This window comes from Micropterus dolomieu, linkage group LG08 (genome assembly GCF_021292245.1).
Source record: "Micropterus dolomieu isolate WLL.071019.BEF.003 ecotype Adirondacks linkage group LG08, ASM2129224v1, whole genome shotgun sequence".
In the NCBI taxonomy this organism is placed as follows: Eukaryota; Metazoa; Chordata; class Actinopteri; order Centrarchiformes; family Centrarchidae; genus Micropterus; species Micropterus dolomieu.
The window spans coordinates 8,815,703-8,839,977 of NC_060157.1; the positions used below are offsets into that span (position 1 = coordinate 8,815,703).

Below are 24,275 nucleotides of genomic sequence, written 5' to 3' on the forward strand. Positions count from 1 at the left end.
TGGTATCGTAATTCAGCTACAGTATGTGCTGACACACTTTCAGCAGTTCAAAGGTCTGTGCGGAGTGTGTGTCAAGTGTGGAATAAAGTACACAGTAAGACAAACAATTTAGACAAATTTAATATTACTATAAAATTGTCTCACACAATCAGAGAAACAGAAAATATCATTATGATCTCTTCCTTTTACCCGAAATAAAACAAGGAAAAACAGTGACCTACACCAAGTATATAAAAATAAATGACAATAGAGGCATAAAAGTGTTTCTTATTGACTTAAGACATGACTTTGCAGTATTTAGTTTGGCCTATACAACACACGCTACAAACTTCACCTCCAAAATTCACTCAAATTCACCTTTGTGTCTTTAACAATCCTTTTGATTTTCAAAGCATAAAACTACCACAGTAAGAAGTCATTATACTCCATCCCATAATAATTGGCCATTTAGTATTCATAACTGTAACACATTTGCACATAGGAGCACCGGAAAATGGTTACAGAGTTAAAAATAAGATGTATTTAATATTCCTTTTACAAAGCATGATGGAGGAATCTGCTGTCAGTTACTGGTCAAACGTGCCGCTGTAGGTTTGCATATGTAAATGACAAGTATTGTTAAAAAGCAGTAACATTTCACTTCAGGGCCACGGCAGTTTGTGGTAGAAACTACATCACTGCTGTGAGTCCTCTCTTGCATGTTAAAATATACTCCATACATAAATGTTACCAAATAATCACTCCACATTCATCACTAATCACATGATTCATACACCATTTTCTACACGGTAACATCTCAAAGTCAAACAATGAGAGGTCAATACCATAGAGCTAAAGTAGTGACTTCTCTGAGGTTTACTGTGCTTGCTAAGTAGTGTGTCAAGAACAATAGCTGTGGTCCGCTTTTGGAAAAGTCTGCACATGTGTGTTTGGATTTAACACTACACCACCATCATAAAACTGATAAACAGCAGAGTAATGAAGGGCCATTAGTTCTTCTTGTGCACCATAATTTAGAAAATAACATGCTGTGTTTTGATGTTGCTGGTTGTTAGGGGTTAGGAGATAGCACAGTTTTTATCTTTATCCTTCGCACCAAGACTTTGAGCTCGTCTCCGCCGTATGCTGCCTCTCAGTCCCCAGTCTCTCTGCACCTCCCTCTTCTCTTCTCCCTCTCTGTCTTTGCCCTCCTCAGGCTGCTGCTTTCGGAGCTGCGGGGGCAGAGGTATGGGCTGTCCCAGGAAGTATCCCTCTTCCTCTGAGTCAGAGGATGAAGTGCAGGTAGAACAGGAATCTTCATGTTTGTACTGGGCTGGCTGGGAGGTCAGTGAGGAGGCTTTGGTGGCGCCCCTGTTGTCCCTGTCTTTCTCGCCTCTCCGCTCCAGGGCGTCCAGCCGAGGCCGGTCGGGTCGCGATCGTTGGGAGCGCCTCTCTCCTCCCGGGTGTAGAGCAGGGTCGGAGGGGAAACGGCAGCGGCTCCAGCCTCGTCGCAGACTCCGCTGGTGATATGAGGATCCATCTGATTGGGAATAGGAATTGTGACAAAAACAAAATTAACTCTATTCCCAAGTTTCACATGACGTAATATTCAACTCTGTAAAGGCATTTTTCTTACCCAGCAGATCCATCTGTGGTGGGATGCCTTTCTGTAGATGTAACCTGCTTCCGAAACCTCCCTCCACCCCATCTTTTTCCTGCTGGTTTTCTTCGCCACCTTGTAGCTCCTCCTCATTCTCATCTTCATCCTCGTCAACGGAGTAGCTGCTGCTGATTGGTTCTCTGAAGCTGACCCTCGCTGTGCCACTGCGAGACAGCGGGGGTGGAGAATCAGAGGGTTTGTCCTCTGGTGGGGGGAGGTTTGGTGGGGGTGACTCCTGGGGCATCAAGTCACGAGATTTAAGGGGCAAAGGAGGTGGGAGGGAGGATGGGTTATTGGGCAGGAGGGGAGGCGAGTCAAGTGAAGTGAGGTGGTTCACATGTGAGTTGTTCTGAGGAGGAAACACTGTAGGGAGAAAACAGAGTAAGGTGAGATTATACACTTATTATCGATACCACGGTATTTTAGGAGTAATTAATGATACCTTGCATAACTTGATTCGTCCTTTCCACCCAATTCCGGCAGTCTTTAGCAGTAGTGGTTCCTCTTGAACTAAGACCAGTTAGTCCAGTATTTCCATTTAGCTCTCCACCACCGACAGGAGGTTTGATACCACAGTCCCCTGGCAGTAAACTGTAATGTGGAAGGTCACTGGGCCAAGACGGACCCAAGCCATTTCCTAGATGAATGTGGGGAAGAGGTGAGTAGGAGCCTCTTGGATGAGGATGACCACTGGGTGAAGAAACTCCATTTTGAACTGGAGCAGTGCAGTGGACACCTGAGAAAAGCAGAGCAAATACATTTGTCTCCAAAATGTTTTATCATACAGGGTCATTTCTTGGCAATGCGACCTACATAACATCACCTTTGTTTTCCACTGCAGTATGAATGCAGTCTTTTGCAGGAGTTATAGGGAGTTTGATGCCCTCTATTGGCTGAAGTGGAGAACCGCACTGTTGGTGTTTCTCAGCTGTCCCACATGGTCTATGCTGAACTGGTCCAATCTGCAGCGCAGAGTCACAGGAGTCTGAGTTATCGGGGTCCTCGCCCAGCGAGCAGGATCTGGAGCAGAAGATGAGTCCCGCTCGAGGTAGGAAGGGAAGCCCCAGCAGAGGTAGTTTACAGCGGGCGCAGCAGAAACACGACTCCACAGCGTGCCAGTGTTGACCCTCGTATGTCATCTGGCCCTGGTCGATACCTGAGAGGAAATTATTTCATGATTGCACATCTCATATGTGTCAGCTGCAATTTGTTTGCATTTTGTTGGATATTCCTAACTTCATCCATGCTGTCGGCATGTATAAAAATGTAAAATACAAGGAGGGAGACAGCTGGACTAAATATTACTGTATATGTATGTGTGAATAGTATGCAGGTTATTTTAAAAACCTCTTTTGCAACCATGAGGGGGTAAAAGTCATTTTCATAGACTGATCTGACATGATCTTAAAAATTGCTTATTCGCAGTGCTCCCGGGTTATTAAATTGCTCTTACTTTTGTTGTGTAAAACAGATGATAATTTGATGTGTCTGTGTGCATGCTTAACCTTGTGCTGCTGTGGCCTTAACATTAAGCTAACAGCATTCATTTCAGACTTCAGACAAGCCAAGTTTTACAGATCTGATTACGAATCTTACTAATTCCTACCAAGTAAGATTACTGTAGTGACTTCTACGTGAAAGTGTCAGGCACTTAATCAGACATTGGACCAACATGTAAAACTGGCAGAGCATTTACATAATGAGTTTCACATCTGGAAGAGACTTTATTTAAATTTACCACTGATTAAAATAAAATATTTCTCAATAACTAAGAAATGCGAACACTTAACTTTAAGTCCCCTTATTTAGCATTTATAAATAGTATATAAACATTTAATAAACAGTTTATACCACACTGTAATAAACAAATTATTAATAATAATATAGTAATAAAATAAATGTCTTCATAGGAGAAGTTGTAATTTTAGACAAATAGTAAACATAAAATGTCAGATCTGCTTCTAGCTACATTTTTAATTTTATAAACTATTTATTGAGTGTTTTATCTACTGCTTATAAAATGCTTAATAAGAGTAACTTAAAGTTAAGTGTTACCAAAGATTTAGAAGAAAATCTTTGTCTACTGCCTGATAATGGCTGTTAACTGCATAGAAATTTCTTCAGATTTAATTCAGTACCTATGTGTTCTCCACAGGTATCGCAGTACTCTGCATACAGGGACTCATAGCAGGAGCAGCAGTATGGTCGACTCTCTCTCATGATGTAACGCTGGCCGCCCAGCGCAGCCTCGCACTCAAAACAACAGAAATGCTTCATGTGCCAATATCTTCCTTCTGCCTCCGTACATTCATCTGCCAGAATAATCTGAGATTGAGAGACAACAGAAAAAGAGAGGGAGACAGAGAGGTCACTCAGCACAGCAGTGATGATGTCATGGGTGCAGAAGTAAACAAATCACGGTCATAAAAATAAGTACTGAGAATTTGGGTTAACAAGATCGGAAATCTGTGCCCTGTTGTGGGCTCAGCCATCCTCTGGGTTTGACAAACTCTTGTGGGTCAGTCGTGCCAGATCCATTAGTACTATGTCAACTAATCTCTTAAGTCACACCGAGAGGCTATTCAAAAAAATATACCCCTCTATACACTGATAAGGCAAATGAAAAAAATACAGCAATGGTGAAACAGGGCCTGATGATTCATGTGAGGGTACATTAAAGGATCTTTCTACACAGAACTAACCTCATGTCTTACACAACTCACTCACAACATTTTCTGATTTGTTCTTTTAAGGTGTTTTCAAAACATGTCGCCTTCAGTGGATACTTCACAGTAGAGAGAGAGAAAGAAAGGAAACATAAAGGTGGAAGATATTTTAACAGGGTACACTGAAGCTACACTTAGCTTTTAGAGACCTGCTGCATAACACTGCATATTTGAAAGGTTGGGGATCTTGGTGAGACAGTCACCTCGTCGCAGGCCTGGCAGCGGGGCTTGAGCCTCTCAGCGTGGTGCCGGCCGCAGTAGATCTGTCCGTCCTGGTAGAAGTAGATCAGATCGACCAGCAGCTCACTGCAGGAGGCACACTGGAAACACTGAGGGTGCCAGCAGCTGCCGTGTCCTGCCCGACTGGCAAACACGGCTATGTCTCCACCGCAGATCTGTCTACCACACTGGAAAAATAGATAGGTTGGGGTGGGGGCGTGGTGCAGAGGGAAGGAAGTTAGACGGTATATCCTTTAACAAATGGTGAACGCTGCAGGTCGAACAGCAATTTGCTTATACAGCCCTGTAATCGTTAAATCCCAGTGTGCTGGAGCCCCTGAGCTATGCCTGCATTTACTTGCACCTGAACTTCCTCCAGTCTAAAAAGAAAGTCATGTGCATGGCTCTGATGTGTTTTAATATGCTTTCACTTGCAGGTTGCACTTGTTGTTTTGAGCTTTATATTGGCCTGCTTCATTAGGGAATCATGAGGGAAATTATTTTAAACATAAAATAAAAATGTGGCTCTACCTGCTGGCAGATGGCTCCTGTCATAGTTACTGGGAAGAGTCTGACGACGCCCTTGCCCAAGTTTTCTCTTTTCCTCTGCTGACTGAACAAACGCAGCTCCTTCTTCTCCTCCTCGTCCAGAGAGTTACAGTACTGGGGCTGCAAGAAACACAAAGACATTCTTGTTGACGTATTAAAAACATTTCTAACCCTCATTTACCTCTTAGGTTCAGTACAATGAACTAAATCTGTCACGAGATGCATTATTTTGTTTTCAAGCAGGTCCTGATAAGTCATTACATTTTACTAACTATTGGGTGGTACATTAAAAATATAGAGAAACACAGAGGAAAAAAAAGAACAAAACCGTGAAAAACATGTTTATATCCATGTTTTTAATTCCCACTTGCTTTGGCAATGTAAATGTCTGTTTTGCATGCCAATAAAGCCCAATTGAATTGAAAATCCATATAACAGAATCATTGTCATGACATGAACTCATTAATTATAAAAGTGAACATTATAAGCAAGAGTTGCCTGTAGGGAGAAATAGGCAGAGCCATCTAACCTGTTGTCTTAGAACAGGCTGTCTTAGCAGAATAGACTGAGAATATTTAGGCTGGCTCCTCATTCTGCAGGGTGAGCAATGACAGAGTCAGAGGCTGTAAATTATTTTTAAAAATATATTACCAGTTTCTGTAAAAACTGAGGCAACAGAGAAGCAAAACTGATCTGGAGGGTCTTAATGAATTAATTGAGGTATGTGCTTCAAATAAACTCTGTTATTAAAACAAATGCATTACATAATATATGCACTTCCAGCAATCAGAGCCTCATTATATATTACAGTGATTGGTACGATACAGACATTTCAAAATAAATCACCATAAACAACTGCAAATGACACTTAAAGGTAAAAGACGGGATATAATAGTGGGTAGCCAAATAAAATGAGCCATGTGTCTTCTCTCTAGAAATAAGGTCTCTGGAAAACTCACAATGTCTTGCAAAACAAGCCCTGCCAGTAAGAAAGGTAACGGCATACAGGGATATGGATACAGTGTAGCACTAAAACCAATCTGAAGAATACTTCCTGTCTGGGGATATTTTTCTTCCTAAACCTACAGTATGCACAAAGTGTCCAAATAAGGATATTATTCTATACATATGTGTGATGATTCTATTGGATATTGGTTCAAAACAAGACACAAATGCTTACCTACGTTAACATAAGTCACATTGTGTGTCATTCAAGCCACATGCAACACTTTCTACAGAGAGCCAGTACTGGCTCTGCAGTCTGTCTGTAACGAAACAAAATAAAGATAATCTCGACCTTGGGTTACCTAACAAATTGAGAGCAGTGCATCCTTATCAAGACAGCTGCTTCAGTCAGCCAACCAAGAGAGGAGAGACTGGCCTATCTACATACCTGTCATGACCTGGGGAAACCTTTGTCCTAGTACCCCTAAAATTCCTTCACAGCCACAACTGACTGACTAGATTTCCTGACATTAAAACAAATTTTTGGAAATATAAAGAACATCCAGAAGTGGCATCATCTGAGGATGTTGAAGGCTCAGAATCAATAATAACAAGGTATAATTGTATTGTGATTTATTATTTTATGATGAACTTAGCAGACTGAAGGAATGTATGTATTTGGCATGTTATCACACTAATATAATACACCAGGAGGGAAGCCAAAGTCAGAGTCACAGCGATGTTACCTCACTGTCGTGGGCTGGAAGCTGGTGCAGCAGTTGTTTGATTCGGTATCTTTCCCCTGGACTGTTAACATAAGGCACCCTGTCCTCTGGCAAGCAGCTAAAATACTGGTATACCTGTATGTGGAGACAAGTGTGTTCACATAAAGGCAGTGACAGAGTACAGACAGCACTTTACTCATTTACAGAGCTATTTATTCAACTGCAGTCATAAATCAAAAAGGCTGAATATTTTTTCCCATAGTTATCAAATTGTTTGAGTGTGTGTACGAACATGTCCAAGTGGAAGCGTGCATGTGTAGCATTAATTTTTGTCTCGACTCTGTGTCTGCTCTGCACCCTGATTGTTACCTGTTCGGGCTTGAGCCCAGGTGGGACCCATGCATACTCCTCGGAGGCGCAGCCTGAGTCGTCGTCGGAGATGGAGTGTCTCTGGAAGTCTGACACTAGCTTTGTCATCATCTTTTCCAGCTGGTCCGGCACTGAGCGAACAGCATGCTCCTCTCGCACACACTTGCAGTGTACACAGATCTTCCTGTAGAGACAAGGGCAGCTATGGGCTTCATCCCTGGGGACTTTTCTTTTTTACTGATTTACAACACAAGCCAAAGCTGATCAAATGTCAGATGTTTCAAGAAATATCACAGGTGGGTTCTCCGTGTGCATGAGGTACTAAGGCGCAAACTAGCGTTGATATTTAACTCAACACTTTGCATCAGTCTTTCTTTTATGGTATCATCTGACAAACAGAAATTTAAAGAAAATATATAAAAAATGTTTATTTAATTGCCAACAGGTTCAGTTGATTTTTGAACCAAGGTAATACTGCTCCTAAAACAAACCCAAACAACAGGGTTCTTAAAGTACCAACTCTCTTTACATCACATTGATACGGACACTCCCACAGTTTTTGTGATTTAATTATTTATGAACACACTTTGCGTTGGAAACATTGGAAAAATTATTTCACAAACATTTCACAAACAAACAATGCAACAGTTGTCACACTGGGACACAAAAGCACAATCTACACATCATTGAAAACAAATTCAAAACTTCACACAACATTCAGAACTAAAAATCATCAAAGCAGTTTATGTATAGTGTGTAGTGTTTATGCATTAACTCAACTGGAGTCAACTCAGTCTCATCACAGATGTTATTTGGGTGTCGGACAATCCACTTAATACCCACCTTCCACCAACATCTCATCAGATCTGCATCAGGCCCAGCACATCCCAAACAAACTACTACCAAACAAGCAGGAAATGAGGTCACATACATAAGCCTGGCTCTAAGTCCCAGGGGAAATAGAGTGAGGGAAGTGAAGATGGGAGCAATAATCTCCCTCAGCCTCGTATTACACCTCATCTTGTCGTTTGACTCCTCATCACATTCAGTCTGGTGCAGGGTGTGCCTGTGTGTGGGACCGGTGGAGTCACATTAAAGTGCCCCCGGGTGACAGTGAGGCGTGGGTGTCACTTATGTGTGTGGATGCGACAATGTGGCCATATGCAGCGTGTATTGCATGCGTGTATCTCTGTTGCAATTGCATAACAGCCTGCCAGCTGGCACTTGTGGCTCAAGTTCACAAGGCACAAAGCTGCTTTATTCCAGAACCCCCCCCACTCCCCCCCAAACACAACCAAAAAGCTAGCACACAAACACAGCTGCTTGTAAACTGCATGAGAGCTCCTCTTCTAATCATCTAAAAATCTACCTTCTTTGAAATGTTAGCAGTCGCCAGTAATTGCTGCATGTCAGATTGAATGTGCTCCACTCTCCTTACCCAACACAAGTTAATTCTTAAGGAGTTGACAAAACAGAGAAAATAAATGTTATTATGTGATCCCAGTTCTTTTTCTCAGGCCCAGACCAATATATGCTTGTAACATGCAGCTGTCCTGTACTGGCACCTTATATGGCCATGGTCGCCAAGCAGGTAGAACTAATATAAGTGTTAGTAAACACAGTAAGTCAGCTTAAGCTAAGCCATGTTGGCACGAATCTGACCCCAGCTGTATTTGCGTGTGTGTGTGTTAGCAAAAGGGGAGGGGTACCGTGACACACATGCCTATGTAAGAGGGTAGGAGGAAACAGCCGGGACCTGGCATGATGGGACAGATGGGAGATGCACCCGGTCTCACCCCACCAGTACTCTACCCCCACACCACCAGCCTCCACATGATAAAAGCATTTGTAACAGGGATTTAATCACCAGTGGGTGCCAACCCTCACATGCAACCTACCTTAATTGGGGCATGACTTAGTGCCAATTTGAATGATTTTGGGGTATGGAAGAATGCAGGATAGTCTCAAATCATGTCTCTCTTTATGCAGGCTGTTTTTCTGATAGCTTGCTATAAGGACAGAGTTTCACCAAAGACTGGTTTGTGCACATGCCAAAACATTTAAATATTCTTCTACATATACAACAGACAAAATACTGAATCCACAAAGGAGTAAATCAGCTCCGCCACAGTATAGTATACTGAAGAGTGATAGTATGAAAAAGGGAATGCTTTTCCAAAACATTTTATTTCTTATTATTTTGCTAATGCAAGAGGTGGTTTAATCGTGACTTCAGTAAACTTCAAAGCAGCCCACTCTGCTGAAGGGTTTTGCAACACTGCAATTTACCATCCGCTGCTGTGTTGAGCCCTGTCCTGTTCAATTACTTGAGTTACAAGCCTCTGATGTAATACAACTAGGCTTTGTCCCCTCTGGCTACATGTATGTACCACATGTGGTGCTGAGGTCAAACAATTACTATAATGTTCCAAATTAGGGAAAATCCACAAATATACTTTGATTGTCCAGATGGAAACTTATTGACCAAGAATAGCTACGACTATGACTAGGTAGTCGTCTCTTCACTGTTCAGTTTTGTAAATGGTAAAATATATGATTTACCAGCCTGCTGTAAAAAGGAGAGCTGGTTTACAGAAATCCGTAACTATATTTATATTTAATTTATCGTTCAAGTTATTTTTAAATCAGAATTGTAAAACATCTGCACTGTCCAACTCTTCAAATGTGCGCATTTTCTGCTGTTTTATATCACTGTAAATTTAATACCTTTGGGTTGACTGTTAGTCGAACAAAACAATTCATATGAAAACGTCACCTTGAGCATTGGGCATTTCATACACAAAACAATTAGTTGATAAAATAATTGTCAAATTAATTGAATTAAACTAACTGTCAGCTGCAGTCCCTGTAGTTCCCCAAATTTCATTGGGGCAGAACACCCAGGAGCTTGAGTGCAAGCCAAGGGTGTCAATAAATATGCATAGACAACTGTAATCAATTAAGGAATACTAAAATTCTGTACAACATCTGTGTGTAACCAAACTGTGTTGTCAAGAAACAAGAAATCCAAGGGAACTGCATTATACTGAATCTACAACTAGCTGTCTGTTAGACAGGAATCGACAATCTGCCTCAATTATTTCTTTAATGGACCAAAACATTGTTACTGAGACTGTTGGTACAGCTGGTGCTGTTAATGTTGTTGACGTTTACTACGTGCGTGTGTGTGTGTGTATGTATGTTTACTGGATATAGATAATCCACTCACAGTAGATAATAAACTACATAATTAGATAATAATTAAATTAACTTTATCTGCCGGGAGTACAGCTCTGTCATGCTGACAGAGTATTAGATGGAAAAATTAAATAAAAAATAAACATTGTGACTTTATGGAGCTGAAATAAACTCATTTGAACTTGAGGAAATCTAACAGCCTTCATTAGCTTTGGCTGAAAAAGCTTCTTCTACATCTTTAAATGAAATAACCGTGAAGATAGCATATAGCCCTCTTGATACATTAAAGGCAGCCAACTGTGTGCAGAAGAGGTGAGAAAAGCACACTACTTGACGTCATGTTCTGCGCCTAAGGTCCACACAGATAAGTATACAAAACAACATAAAGTCAGCCTATGAAACACAAGAATCATCATGTAAACACACACACAAAACCCTCCTGTCTACCCACATCTCCCAATGTAATGACTGTTTGAGTTTCTAGTCCCTCTAATGCCGATAGACAGTAAAATATGGTTTCTTCAGTACCTGCTGCAATCATGACAAATTAGTCCAGGTTGGCCTGTTGACGTCGTCCCTTCCAGACGTCTGTTCCACTGTAACTGTGAAGGTTTGCATCCAATAGGCGCCGACTACTGCCTGCCTGTCAGCCTGTCTCTCAGTAAGAGCCTGATATTCTATGGCAGCTCCTTTCCATGTGGTCATTTCTCTGTCTGCTCGGCTCTTTTCAATGTCCCCGCCACCCCCGACTCCCACCCTCCTCCGTGTTGACAGCGCGCTCAAACAAAAGGCTCCACACTGCAGAAAATACAAACACAGCTCTCAAGGTACACACATGCCCACGTGATTTTTAAATGTACTTAAAAAGATAAGCTAAGTACACATGCATTCACTTACACATTTCAATTACGCCCGCCAATTTACTCACGCTGCCTTTGAAGATATGAAACATCCAAGTGTAAAAGTATAAACTCGCTGTGCCTTTTCTCCTCAGACCAGACTGCTGTAGCTGATTCACGACAGATGGTTGTTGCTTTGATGCAGTTATTAATCATAGAAAAAAGTGGAGCAGATTTTGAGCCAATGAGCAATGCTGTGCTGTGCAGTATTTGTCATATTATGTGAACAAGATGGGCACGCATCACGACAAAGTGTCCCTGGTGAAATATCAAGCAGGCAGCGTGACTCTAAGTCTTAGCGAAGTCACGACAGATCTCTGAATTCAGGCCAGCTCATCTGACTTTGGTCAATCACTCAGGATGAATATCAGTAAGGATACTTCTGCTAGAGAAGACCCAGAATGCTTTGATTCTTCATTATTCATTTATCTTCTTTTATTTCTGTTTTTTCATTGTGTTTATGCCTCGTAAATTTAACTCCAACTCCAACATCAGAGTCAGGAACACGGCTTAGCTCTGATAGCCACAATGTAGAGCTGCAAAAGATAAGACAGTTTATTAATTTGTCAATTGAAAAAAAAATATCTGCAATTATTTTGATATTGTTTCATTGAGTTTTAAAGGAAATATTCTCTGGTTCAAGCTTTTAAAATGTCAAGTTTTGTTTGATTTCTTTGTTCTGTATGATAGTAACCTGAATATATTTTTTGTTTTGGACTGTTGGTCAGATAAAACATTTTCATCACCTTTTCATCACCTAATCACCTTTTGCTATGGGAAATAGCACTATTTGCTTCCATGTTTTACAGACAAAATGATTCATCAATAATGAAAATAATCATTAGTTAACTTGCAGCTCTACCATAATGCAGTTTTTTAGACAACTAACTTTCACACAGCCAATCTAGACCACAGATACATTGTAAGTCAGTATATAAATATAAAAGCTGGTGGGGAATCCAGTGAAGCAGCCATAACCATAATCCTCTGCTTTAAATATGTGCTGCTGATGTAATAATCTATAACTGATGTTGACTGCAGTGGGGCCCAGTGAAGCCCTCCTTAGATCTGATTTTAAGAAACAGATGGGCCTTGTCCTATAACTCTCTGCCACTAATTAGCGACTGAGTAATTGCCGCATGGCCTCCCAGACTAATAGCAATGGCGACTTTGAACACTTTTGAAGCATGGTGGGGACCTGTGGGTCAAAAGTAACTCAATTCGCTCGCTGCTGGGCAGCGGAAGCACCATCTGCCCCCCAACTCAGTTTAAGGTCTGTCTGGGAAAGCTCAGGATGAAGATGGATCACTTCCCTCTCAGCGAGCGCCACAAGCTAAGTCTGTGCTCACTTGGATGATCTTCTCCATCAGGGAAGGTGTGACTCTAAATTGGTTATTAAGGAAGATGCAATTAGCAAATGACTCTGGGGTCTTAAAAACTGACCCCAATAAATCTCAATCATTGAATCACTTTCATGTTCGTCATTCTCCTGGATCGGCTAAGAGACTACAAACGTCTCAACAAGACATTTCCCTTTGTTACCTCCCCTAAATGTCATTTCAGATCTGTCCTCTAGCCAAATGCATAACTGAAAATTTTCCATAAATCACAGCATTATGTTAATTATACACAGATTAAACATACTGTAAATAGATCGATATGTACAGGGGCCAGACTTATACCAGAGTGTGGCTGTAGGTAGAGAGCAGCGCACATGTTTTAGATTACATCCTAACTTCTAAGCTTTTGTCTTGACCTGAATAGAGGGAACAGAACTGAAAAAAAGCTAAAAGATAAAATTACAGTCTTTTAGTTACATGAAGCACGCATTCCTGTGCCTTTTGTTTTATTCTCTCGATCACCGAGCCACAGTCAGCCTCAGCCATGCAGTGCCACATCTGGGACTGTGAATGCAGCCTTCATAACTAGAAATAAATCTTTTTCATTCATCTAGCTGTGCGTCAAACTTGGATGTTTGTACTCTACAGCCTTAGAATCTGGAACTACTAAACACAATGTACTTGGAAAAATGAAATTTATAATCTGGATCATACAGCTTCCTTGCAAGCGATTGACTCTTTGCTTCTTCTATAATTAATGAAATACAAATGTCACATTCGAAAAGGGAAAACAGCAGTGGAACAGAGAAAGGGGGAGACAGAGGGAGGTATGAAGTGGTCGAGAGGGTTACTATCGCGGCAGTAAGGCTTAATCGTATTAGAGTGATTGACAGGATTAGACTAACCAAGAGACCCAACCAGCTGGATATTCACTAAAGGACTAAAGGAGAGAGAGAAAAGAAAAGGGGGCTCAAATGAAAGCACGCAAAAACGTGCTTAAGAAAATAAAATAAACTGCTGTTCAGGAGAGCGTTTGACAATAGTTAAAAACTCCTGAACAAATAGGTTAAGAAGTATGGAGGGTCACATATATTTAAAGTGGCTTGTGTCTCAATTTAAAACGTAAGAATTGCAAGAAGTCTTTTTGCTTCACAAACTCCGCCAATCTCTAAGCACAATATACATCCTATGACACGCTCATCCTTTTGCTGAGTGGAGCTTGCCTTGTGTCCATAAAAACCTGTCCCAGGTGAACACTCAGTTGATGCTGCGCTAAAGAAAATGATCTGCTGTTTCAAGCAACACAATGCTTTTCACCTTGAAAGCCCCCTGGTGTGTGAATACACCATATGGCCCTATTTTCAGTATAGAAAATGACAAATACTGCAATGACATAAGAATGGGTCTTAAGTTTAAATTGCCGGAGCGCAAAGATACAGCACTTGTTGACTATCGGTAATCCTGCTGCTCTGCAGTGCTTCTGTTTACCCATGAAGACAGAGTCAACTCAAACTAAATGCAGCTGCTTCTGTTGCAGATGTCAGGGCTTAATGGCACTCACTAGCTCTGATTCTTTATGACCCCGGAGTCAGCAAGGCTGATTGGCTGTGTGACTATCATGTGGTGCCCTGAGTGGGTCATGTTTGTTGTCTTTTAATGTATCAATCTGCACGCATTGGGGGTGGTGATGGTGTAGTGGATTAGACACATGCCTTTGGTGTGAGAGACCAGGGTTCAATTCAATGTGTCCCTGAGCAGGATTCACTCAATGTGTCCCTGAGCAGGACACTTAACCCCTAGTTGCTCAAGAGGCCTTCAACCTCTGACATACATATAGCAATTGTAAGTTGCTATGGATAAAAGTGTCAGATAAATAAATAAATGTAATTGTGTACACAGATCCCAGTTAAGCTGATTTCCGTACGTAGCAATGTTATTGTCTTTCCTAAGGCATATCGAAACGCACACAGTTTGACTTCTGAACTATCGATTCTTACACATGTATATCTACTCATTACACTTTTATGTACACCCATAAAACAAAATATGTCTTTACAGTATGTCTGGTTAATAAATCAGAAGCAGTCAAATTTCGTCTGTGCTGATAGCTGCAAACACCATATCTGACAGCCAATGAAATAAAATGTCTCTGCTGGGGGGATGTTAACTGTCTTCATGTTATTAGAAATATTGGTAATATATATAATAGCTGCTGTTTAAAAGAATACAGTTTGAATAAAAGTTCTTCTGTTTCTGTGCACAAAATTACATTCAAATTGTTATGGTGTCATGTATTTTGTTAAAAGCCTTCATTTTAGTTAGTTGGTTATTATCTGAGGTTGTACAAGATCCAAAAAGCAGCAGGAGAGAGTGTAACTCGACCAAAAGTGAATACAAAGTATGAGGCAAACATTTCCTGCTAAGGCAACAGGCAGCGCTGACAATGTTTAAGAGCCCTATGGTTCATACCTCCAGCCATGGACACGGAAGCCGGGGCACTGGTCTCCACAGCGCATACAGGGCTGCCCTCTGTCTGGGTCCTCTTCCTCCTGCTGAAAACACAAACTCACTTCAGCTTACATTATTTCCCATGGAGCACTATTCATACCGTTTGGCACAAGACAGTTTAAAACAACAGAGTTGTCACGTACTTTGCTAGACATGGCTGCAGAAACATCAACATTATGAGTGAGTGAGTATTGTTTCCACTGAAGCCACAAACAGAATGCACTTAGAGTCAGTCGCTTCAGCTTTTAAATCAGTGGTGTTTGGAGCGGACAATGGGCTGTATATAGATTTCCTATGTATACTTAATGACATCAGTTTATGAAAATCCTGTGTGCTTGAACTGGCAGAGATATAAACGATTGGAATGACTGCACAGTAACATTTGTATAGATATACTGTATGTTGTATTACACACAGCTTGTGAGTGACAGTATATAAAATCACAAAACTGGGGGTTGGTCTGAATACACCCGTGTTCCTTAAATATGTTTTCATGAATATACATGATTTTCTTATAGCTGAACGTTGAGTTCAGTAATCTCTCCTGCAACACTGGAGCTCCTGTTGTCAGTGCAATAAGGAATGAAGAGTGAATCTTGCAGTGGGTGTAAGCTGTAGCTGCCTACAGACACAAAAACACCTGTAAGTGATATCCAGAATTTGACATAATTAGCGCCGAGGTAAACCTGTTTACTTGTGACCAGCAGCCAGAGTTATTCAGCTGTGAGTTTTAAGAAAATTTTATGCTGTAGGTTTTGTAAGTGATGGGACATATAATATAACGAATAATCAGGGAAGTCTAATTTCAAAAATGCCTTATACCGAAAGTGCTGAGCCATGGATTCTGACTTAGCCAACAGCATCTGAACTGCTTAGCATTAAATTGTCTCATATCTTGCTTCTGATTCAGTTCCTGCAGCCCAGCGTGTGTGTGTGTGGGTGCGTGTGTGTGTGTGTGCATGCGTGCGTGTGTGCATGAAGACTACAGTCTGCAGACACAGGCCTCTTTTTAGAGATGAGAGGAAGGAAGCAGACACAGGATAAGAGCTGCACCCTTTCCCTCTCCATATAGTCACTTTGTCTCCACTTTCTTTTTCTCTGATGCCTTAATTCTAGGCCACCTCTCCTATCTTCTGCGGTAAGAACTAAACATTGACAGAGAAAATACATCTGTATTTTTTAGCTCTTTATCAGCTATTTTATTTCTCCACTGAAGGGATTTTGTCAAAAAGAGCAAGACCCCATGATTGCTGCCATTTTGGCTAGGCTGTCAAAATAGACAAAACTTAACTTACTTTCAAACACAGACACAATGTTTTCTCTCCTTACACATGAACAGACTGCACATAAAGATGCACGTGCACAGACGCTGGAGAGTTTAACGAGCAAAGCAAGGTAAGGGAAGGTACCTGTGCATACCTGCTCAGGTCCCAACCACACACACCTCATGAGGACAACCGCTCTAACCACTAAACCATCAGTATTCATGCCAAGCCTGTTTTCCCATGCAGAGTTATTCATGAACAAAATCAAGAACTGCAATGGATTACTTTAACACTGTGTTTGCTTAGCTTATCTCACTGATATCTGAGGGCTGTTGTATGGGTATGGTAAGTGCTTTACTGATGCATTGAGAAACCGCAGATACTGTAAATGAACTGGGGGCAATTAGCAGTTTGCTCTCTCTTGTACTTTTGAACAAAATATCATGTTTGTGTGTTTTGAAAATTAGAAATTATTCAATTTGAGTAATTTTGTACGTGGTTCTGGTGCTATTTGCACTGATTATTGTATCCAGTTCTCTAGGAACATGAACTAGTTAGTCAAGAATAGTCTCACATGATGGTGAACTATAATTTACATGCCATTTTAGATGCATCACTGTGTGTTGTATGCACTGGGATCTGTCTTGCTTCAAGCTACCTTGTTAATCACCACTTTGATTCACTTTTGATTGTTGTTAACAGAGCCAGGTATGAGAGGTGACAAGCTAAATGAATGGGCTAAATGAAGCGAACAGGTGATTTCTGGGTGACTGGACCTTTCAGTTGTTATTTTCCTTAGGTGAGGAGTTCCTGAGGTATCAAGGCATAGGCTACAAAATGCCCGTTCATTTCATAGTGCTGTAGGGCTTACACTCCTAAATATTACATTTAGTAAGATTACACAGAATGAAAGTAAATAGCTGCAGGATAAAAACACTTCTGGAAACTTTAGCTGACCTGAAGTGATAACAATTCATGATACTACAGGGTGTTACTGACTTGACATTCATAGAGAGAAGAAATTACACTTTCTATATTCATATTTTTAGCGTCACTTTTTATGCACTCTTTGATCCACTATTTTTAAGTGAAGCCTAACTTTTTTAGTGCAGTTCACAAACATCTATGCCTAATCTTAACTGGACAATTCTGGGGATTGGGCTCAGCATTAACTTCTTTACAACATAATTTATGAACAGAAAAAAGATCCAGAAATTATGTTTTTATTCTCTTTCTTGGTAAAACACATTTAATAAGAGATTCCAGGCTAGCTGATGCTGATGACTTATTGCCTCTAGACTTAATCTGGTGGTGATCTTAGAGAGGAGGTCAGCTTAAACATAACCTCTCGACCCCAACAGCTTACAATGTATGAAGAGCCACCCCCACAGTTCTGAACCACTTAACTTAAAGATGGCTATGTAACACATGAGATTAGACATATTTTCGGTATTAGGGTGGACATGATATTAGACGTATAAATGAGGGTTTGCTGCAGGTTAGGGTAATCTTATATAGTTAGATTTCAGATGACTAAAGAAAATCTTACCAATAAATTAAGATAGTGAGTTAAGTGAGTGAATTTGAAAACACCCACCTCAGGCCACTGAGCTTAATTTTCTGATTGGAAAACAAAGAAGTTCTTCTGAGAGTTATATTATTTGTCTGATGTATCATGACAGCCCACAGACGATGCTGAACATCATAGCATGGACGCTCACTCAATTAAAGACAGAGAGTAATTAAGAGTTAAGCATGGACACAATAATGACATAATAAATAATGACGGATTAGGAATCCTGAGAAAAGCCTTTAAATTTACTTGAAATGTTTAGTCACATTATGTGCAAACAGAAGACAAAAGAACATCCTAGAGAGTTTTCACAATGCTCAGCACAACTTTGACAAGGTCACACTCCATTCAATTAGATTAATTTTAAAAAACAAAATAACCAGGAGATCTGGAGGGCACATCTGTAAGCATACCTAAATATGCATAACAATCTGTCAACTTGGTTTTAATTAACACATCATGTGCTCATAGATTATGAGATGGAAAAAACAGAGGTTAATTTAAATAGGCAGTTACTTTTACTTCACTCCTTAATGATTGTATTTTGATGAAAACAGATAGGACAGTCTTTCAGCCTTGAACTTTAGCCGATGCAAGTTAGTTTCACGTTTCCTTATCATGATGACAGTGTCCTACACGTCAAGGCTACACAGACTCGTGTGTTTCATTTCTGTTCTCCGCAGAAGATAATGTGTCAAGTTTGTGGCCCAACAATGATGTTTTCCTATTGTGCCACAAGTGAAGGATGTGATGGGAGCGGTGGTAGGAAGTTTCTTCCAAACTAAGCGTGGGTAAAGTAAATAATACATTCAGAATTTCACTTCAGCTCACATGCTCACACTCAGACCGGCGTCAGACTTTTCATATCAGCTCCTTTGTTTTTGGTATAAGGTTTAATCACATGGTGCTGCATTGGTTTGCTTGAACCCTTTCTTGCTACCAAGTAACAGTGTAACCAGGTAAGGGACAGACTGAATGTCTGCCAGCTTTGTTATCTGACATCAGAAGGCAACTGCATTGGTTCAGTCAGGAATTACTTACAATAAAATAAGAGTGTGGATAATTAATACACCTATATTGTGTCATTAAGCCTGTACTAAATGCTAAATGAGTGAAACCTAAAGAGTGTATTAACCAAAATAAGACAGATAAATGAGACAGAAGACAGTGATTGCCATTTAGGTATTCCTCTCCTCAGTGTTGTGGTTGTGCAGGAGTTAAACATTAAAACGAACGGGTCAGAGGTCGGGGGCCTTTGCTGCCTTGGCATGCTGAGTGGACGCACCTCTCCTAACTGGACAGGATCAAACAGACAGCATGCAGGCCAGGCCAGCCGTCACCACACTCCCACCACAGCTCTGTGGCACAACACTTCTTGCTGCTCTAATGGTTTTTGCATCGCTGCTTCCTGCTCCCGAGGTCAACTGAAACAACACTGTTTAACAACTGGATGGGTTTACCAAATACAAGTGCCATTGTGAGGTTCAAACAGACACTTTTTCTGTGACAGCGCTGTGTCAGCAGTTACTTTATGTAACCGAAGAGTTCTTTTGAAATGATGAGAAACTTTTGACTTGTTATAGTAGGAAAAGCATAGGTGTTACTAATAACATAAACAAAGGTTCTGTTCAAAAACAATAGCTTCAACATCTTTAATCATAAAGTATGTTTTCATTCTGTACACCTTTGCATCTATTAAACATGCATAAGATTAATATTTTTAGAAGTATATGATCTGAGATACACGAAGGGAAGATCATTAGCTTTATATTGAGCCCAATATTGCTCTGGTCTTGTCCTCCATATTGTATAATCTTCTATTCTCAAATTGTGTATTATAGTATAATTTATAATGCAGCCTAAATCTAAAAGCTGTTGTGGAAATATAAGTTATAACTGCCTTGTGGTAGAGCAAAGGTAGTAGGAAGCATATGGTATTCAGTGTTGTCGTATTTATGGTCTAACCAGTGAAAATAACGATAGGTGATATTGACAACATTACATTTAATTTGGGTACAAAAATAATAATATTATTAAATATGCTGTAATAATATATCAAATACACATAATTATATTACTTAGTGCCGCTGGAAATGGAAGACATTTAATATGTATCAAATCCCAGATGATATCTAATCTTATAATATCATAGACTGCAGGTCAATCTTTTCCCGGCTCTGATAATCTACAGATAATTTTAGATTCAACTATAGTGTTTAAGACACACTTTGCAACATCATCTAACATCTCTGTTGTAACATGATTAAAAATTCACTTTTCTAGAGCTGATGTAATTGAGTGTTGCATAAAATATTGATGATATTCATTAATACTTGAGTGTTGTTGTATGGGTCTGGTGGTGAACAGGTGTCTAGGGTGTTTAACTATTGTTAAAGAGCTTACACAAAGGATGTGTTACATGTAAATTGCAGGATCTGTAGGCTATGAAATACTAACACATTTTAAATACAAACTTACAAACACAGAATCAAGCTACATTCAGAAAGGGGTATTATTGTCTGGTTATCTATTAGACTGATCCGCTTTGAATGTGAAGTTTACAACAAGTAATTGGGCATGACTGTAGTTGGACTGACAGTCACTGTCTGGATGTAGTCCAAGTGTGCTGCATAGCCAGATGTTTCATGGCCACACAGCTGTTTGTCTGCCCGAAAACAAGCTCCACAATTCCAACAAAGCATAATTTAAGAGCATCAATTGCTTGTCTTTGCATCTTAGTAATGAAAAACGGACACAGGTAATAAACATATTCAAGTTACAGCTACCACATCCCAACCTGCTCAGGTAAGACCTATGACGTAGTCTAACCCCTCCTGACGGTACCTGGGGCGCCTGAGAGGACTCAACAAACAAAGCACGAAGGACTTTCTGGTACGCAGTGTAATAATATATCACAATAGGATTTATTACAAGTGGAGGAAAAGAGGGGGTAGATTTTTACCAGACAAACTATTTACAGACACAAAAGCCAGGTGAAGGTGGGACAAAATTCTGCTTGGGCTGTTTTCTGTGTTGAACTTGAATAGCCTAATTACACAGGTTCATTTCAAGGCTACTAATACAGTGAAAGGCTCAACGCCGTACACATATTTCGAAAAGGTGTTCAAAGAAGATGATATTACATTAAAAGTTTAGCGAGTGTTAAGTGAGTTGTGAAAGTCATTAAGAAGTGTATTTTTCTTTAAATAGACTTACCGAGCGGTTCGACCGCCGCTTTTTTGATCCGCGCAGAAACATGATGTTGGTTGGATGTTAAAGAAGACAAAGCGTTTTCCAGGGAACAAACGGAGGGAAGAAACGCCGAGGTCTAAATATTTTAAGTCACACCGTCTGTCTTAAACTACATGATGTCCCCCTCAGACTGCCACAGACTCCTCCTTCCGCCTCAGCTAACTCCTTTGGCAACTGACAAGCTAACCTAACTGAAAAAGTTGACTTCCGGTGGAGCTTTCAGCGTAAAAAAAAACCCATTAACACCTATGTTTGATATTTCCTGAGCAGAGACAAAATAAAAACCAAATTAAGAAACACACTTAAACAAACAATTATTTTAATGGTCAAGATATGACAAATTATTTTAATTCAAACTGATAAACGTCTACTCTTTTATTTTGAAGGTGTGTGCGCTTGACCGACATCCTCACAGTATCTTGCTAACTTGACGAAGCTCCAACTTTACCTCCCGCGTCCACAGACCTGGACCTGGACACAGGCGATCCCACAGTTTGCCCTATGTTTCACCCAGGCTACAAGGAAGTTACATACAAACCCTATTTTATAAATCCCTCCGATAAATTCAGACCATGTTTAGTCTTTCTTTATCCATCTGCAGTGTCTGGAAACATTCCGATTTATTCCTAAATAAATATTTTGACGAGGAGATATGAACACAGCTGTGTTTGGGGGAAAGTTTTTATTACACTCTGGTTGCTACAGCAGCAGCAGCAGCAGCAGCATGGGGAATTAGTTTGAAATCAGTCAGTATGAGCCCAAACAAAGGATTATCATTCCGCTGCAGGTCTCAAAAATGAAATAGGTGGGCCTAACATTTTAAAGGCAGCATCGGAAAGTCGGATAGGATTTTCATTAATTCACTGTAAGCTCAAAATGAAAGGGTGGGAGGGGGACAGGATGCATATGAGTGTGCAATAGAAAACTTTCAGATGAGATTAGAGATCACAGATGCAAGCTGCACCAGGTCAGTGAAAATGATGGCAGAGTGTGAAAACAGTGGTTCTGATAATATCTGAACACCAACAACTTGATGAGACACTGGAGCACGCATCATGATAGCTATGTTCATGTTTTTGCAATGTTAACTCCTACTAACTCTTACTCCCTGAGCTGAGCTGACAGGAACCCTTTCATTTAGCAATTCATTTCAGATACTGACAGTCTGGTTCCATCTAGTGGCAATCTGTGAGAGCTTAAATACAGTATATCTCATAACATATGCAGTCAAATGAAGTTCTTGTTGAATAAAGCTGTTATTAAATAGTAATGTTAGTACATGCAGTTATGTAGTGAGATTAGTGTACAATATAAGCCACAAATACAGATTTTCTTTGAAGTAACAATGGCTTTTATTTCCCAAACAAGGCTGCTTTGAATTTTGACATTACAAACTGCAGACTGTTGTAAAGCATGTTAGAAAAAATAATAAAGATAAGGTGATATTTTACTTGAACAAATAACAACCAAAGGGTAGAGGAAACAGTTACAGGAAGTATTCAAATTGCGATATTCACATCATAAAATTCCAAAACAATGTCATTTTTCTTTAGAAATGGATTTTTCGTTATCTGTCTCATCAAAAGAGAACATGTACTTAAAACATTACCTTTACTGTACTCATGGACTGTATAAATGTCAACAGCAAAATATTCTGCACCTTAAAAGTGTGTAACAAATGCATAAAAGGAAAAAAACCTGAGCAAAGTAGATGTGTGAAACTGGAGGATGACATGATGTTTGATGGTTAATGGAGGTGCAGACTAAAATCTGACTAGTACAAAAACAGTGACTACTTCAAATGTTTAGGAGTCAGGAATAAAAATGAATAAGATGAAAGAACTGGTTATTTTGAATGAGACGTTAAGGCACTGTAACACACAGGGAGCACTCTAAAGAACAGTGATTAAAGCAGCTACAAGGACATTTTAACTGGTTATGAAACAGTCTTAATTTAATACTGATGCCTCTATATGACGTACATAAACGAGAACATCAGCGGGAAGAGTGGCTATTTCTATATAGTTATAGCTATAGCTATATAGAAATAGCTAATCTTACCAGAGCCTTATATCAAAACTAGTGTCCACTGTAAACTGAAAAGAAGACGATGCAGTTATTTTGATTCTGACTCGAGAGGTCGCACCCAAGATGTTTTATTGAGAAGAAGAGAGATCGCAATAGCTTTCTGAAACGTCTATTGTCTCACTCCAGTCTATGGCAAATTGTTATACAAGGTAACATTTTATGATGGCCTTGCTGCTGAGCTATATCTTGTTGTTGGCTTATACTGAAGAAATAACATTACTAGGGAATGCTTTACCCGCGACCCTGTACACAGGATAAGCGGTTGACGATGGATGGATGGATGGATGGATGGGAATGCTTTAGCTTTCGTAACAAAATTGCACAACCAAATGGCTTATGCTGGCCACACACTAGAGGATAATTCGGCCGATTGGGTGGGCGATCCCGAGCAGAGCCTGGTCAGAACCAATTATCATCAGTTCATCCACTGTTTTATTTTTAATTTTTTGTTTTCCTGTGCAAAACATAGCACACAAAAGTGCAGCTAGCTGACGACGACAGTCTGCCTTCACGTTTGTTTATGTCTGAAGTCACGTTTGATCAAGAAAGTTTCTGTGAGTGTGTGTGATCCTGTGTCTTGACTGAATCGTCGGGTGTGTGCGTTCTTAAGATTAAAATATGATTAATTCTGTCGTTATGTTTGTGGTATCCCACATTTTAAAAATCAGTTAAGATTTGAAAATCCTCTAGTGTGCACCAGGCATTACACGAGGCCTAGGTGTATGAACGGTACAAAAACAACTTTTTTTAACCATGGTCATATTAGTTATTATTCTTAAATAGCCACATATACATATTACCTCATCGCTATGCACCCTGCAAACAGCTGTGTTCAAAAAAGAAAAACATCTAAATTTGTTACTTATTTCTTTCACTCACTTCCAAAACAAATGTACGCGCTTGCCAGATCAACATCTTTATGACTGGAGGTGGCGGTGCTCATGTGAAATACAGTCTTCACTCTGGGAAAAACACTACTG

The 24,275-nt window shown here is 40.1% G+C and overlaps 1 protein-coding gene across 2 annotated transcripts; it reads right to left on the reverse strand.

Annotated features, from left to right (window-relative positions):
* Positions 1-104: 104 nt before the first annotated feature.
* Positions 105-21,357, reverse strand: prickle3 (prickle homolog 3). 2 transcript variants are annotated; one of them, XM_046056530.1, is made up of 11 exons: positions 21,172-21,357; positions 15,079-15,158; positions 7,173-7,356; positions 6,825-6,938; positions 5,116-5,253; positions 4,569-4,772; positions 3,778-3,964; positions 2,463-2,795; positions 2,082-2,375; positions 1,616-2,002; positions 105-1,519 (listed from the first exon to the last, which is right to left on the reverse strand). In XM_046056530.1, the coding sequence occupies exons 1-11, from the start codon at positions 21,211-21,213 to the stop codon at positions 1,059-1,061; spliced, it is 2,424 nt and encodes an 807-aa protein (XP_045912486.1). In that variant the 5' UTR covers positions 21,214-21,357; the 3' UTR covers positions 105-1,058. The 2 variants fall into 2 exon arrangements, with proteins under 2 accessions (XP_045912486.1, XP_045912485.1); XM_046056529.1 differs by having other exon boundaries at positions 15,079-15,161.
* Positions 21,358-24,275: the final 2,918 nt, after the last annotated feature.

What these genes read in the sequence shown, in the direction of transcription:
- prickle3 (XM_046056529.1), bottom strand. Translation starts at nt 21,213, where the DNA reads ATGTTTCTGCGCGGATCAAAAAAGCGGCGGTCGAACCGCTCG. An exon ending in GCTGCCAGGCCTGCGACGAG is followed by an intron (nt 3,965 to 4,568) that starts GTGACTGTCTCA and finishes TCTCAATCTCAG; the next exon opens with ATTATTCTGGCAGATGAATG. An exon ending in ACCACAGATGGATCTGCTGG is followed by an intron (nt 1,520 to 1,615) that starts GTAAGAAAAATG and finishes ATTCCCAATCAG; the next exon opens with ATGGATCCTCATATCACCAG.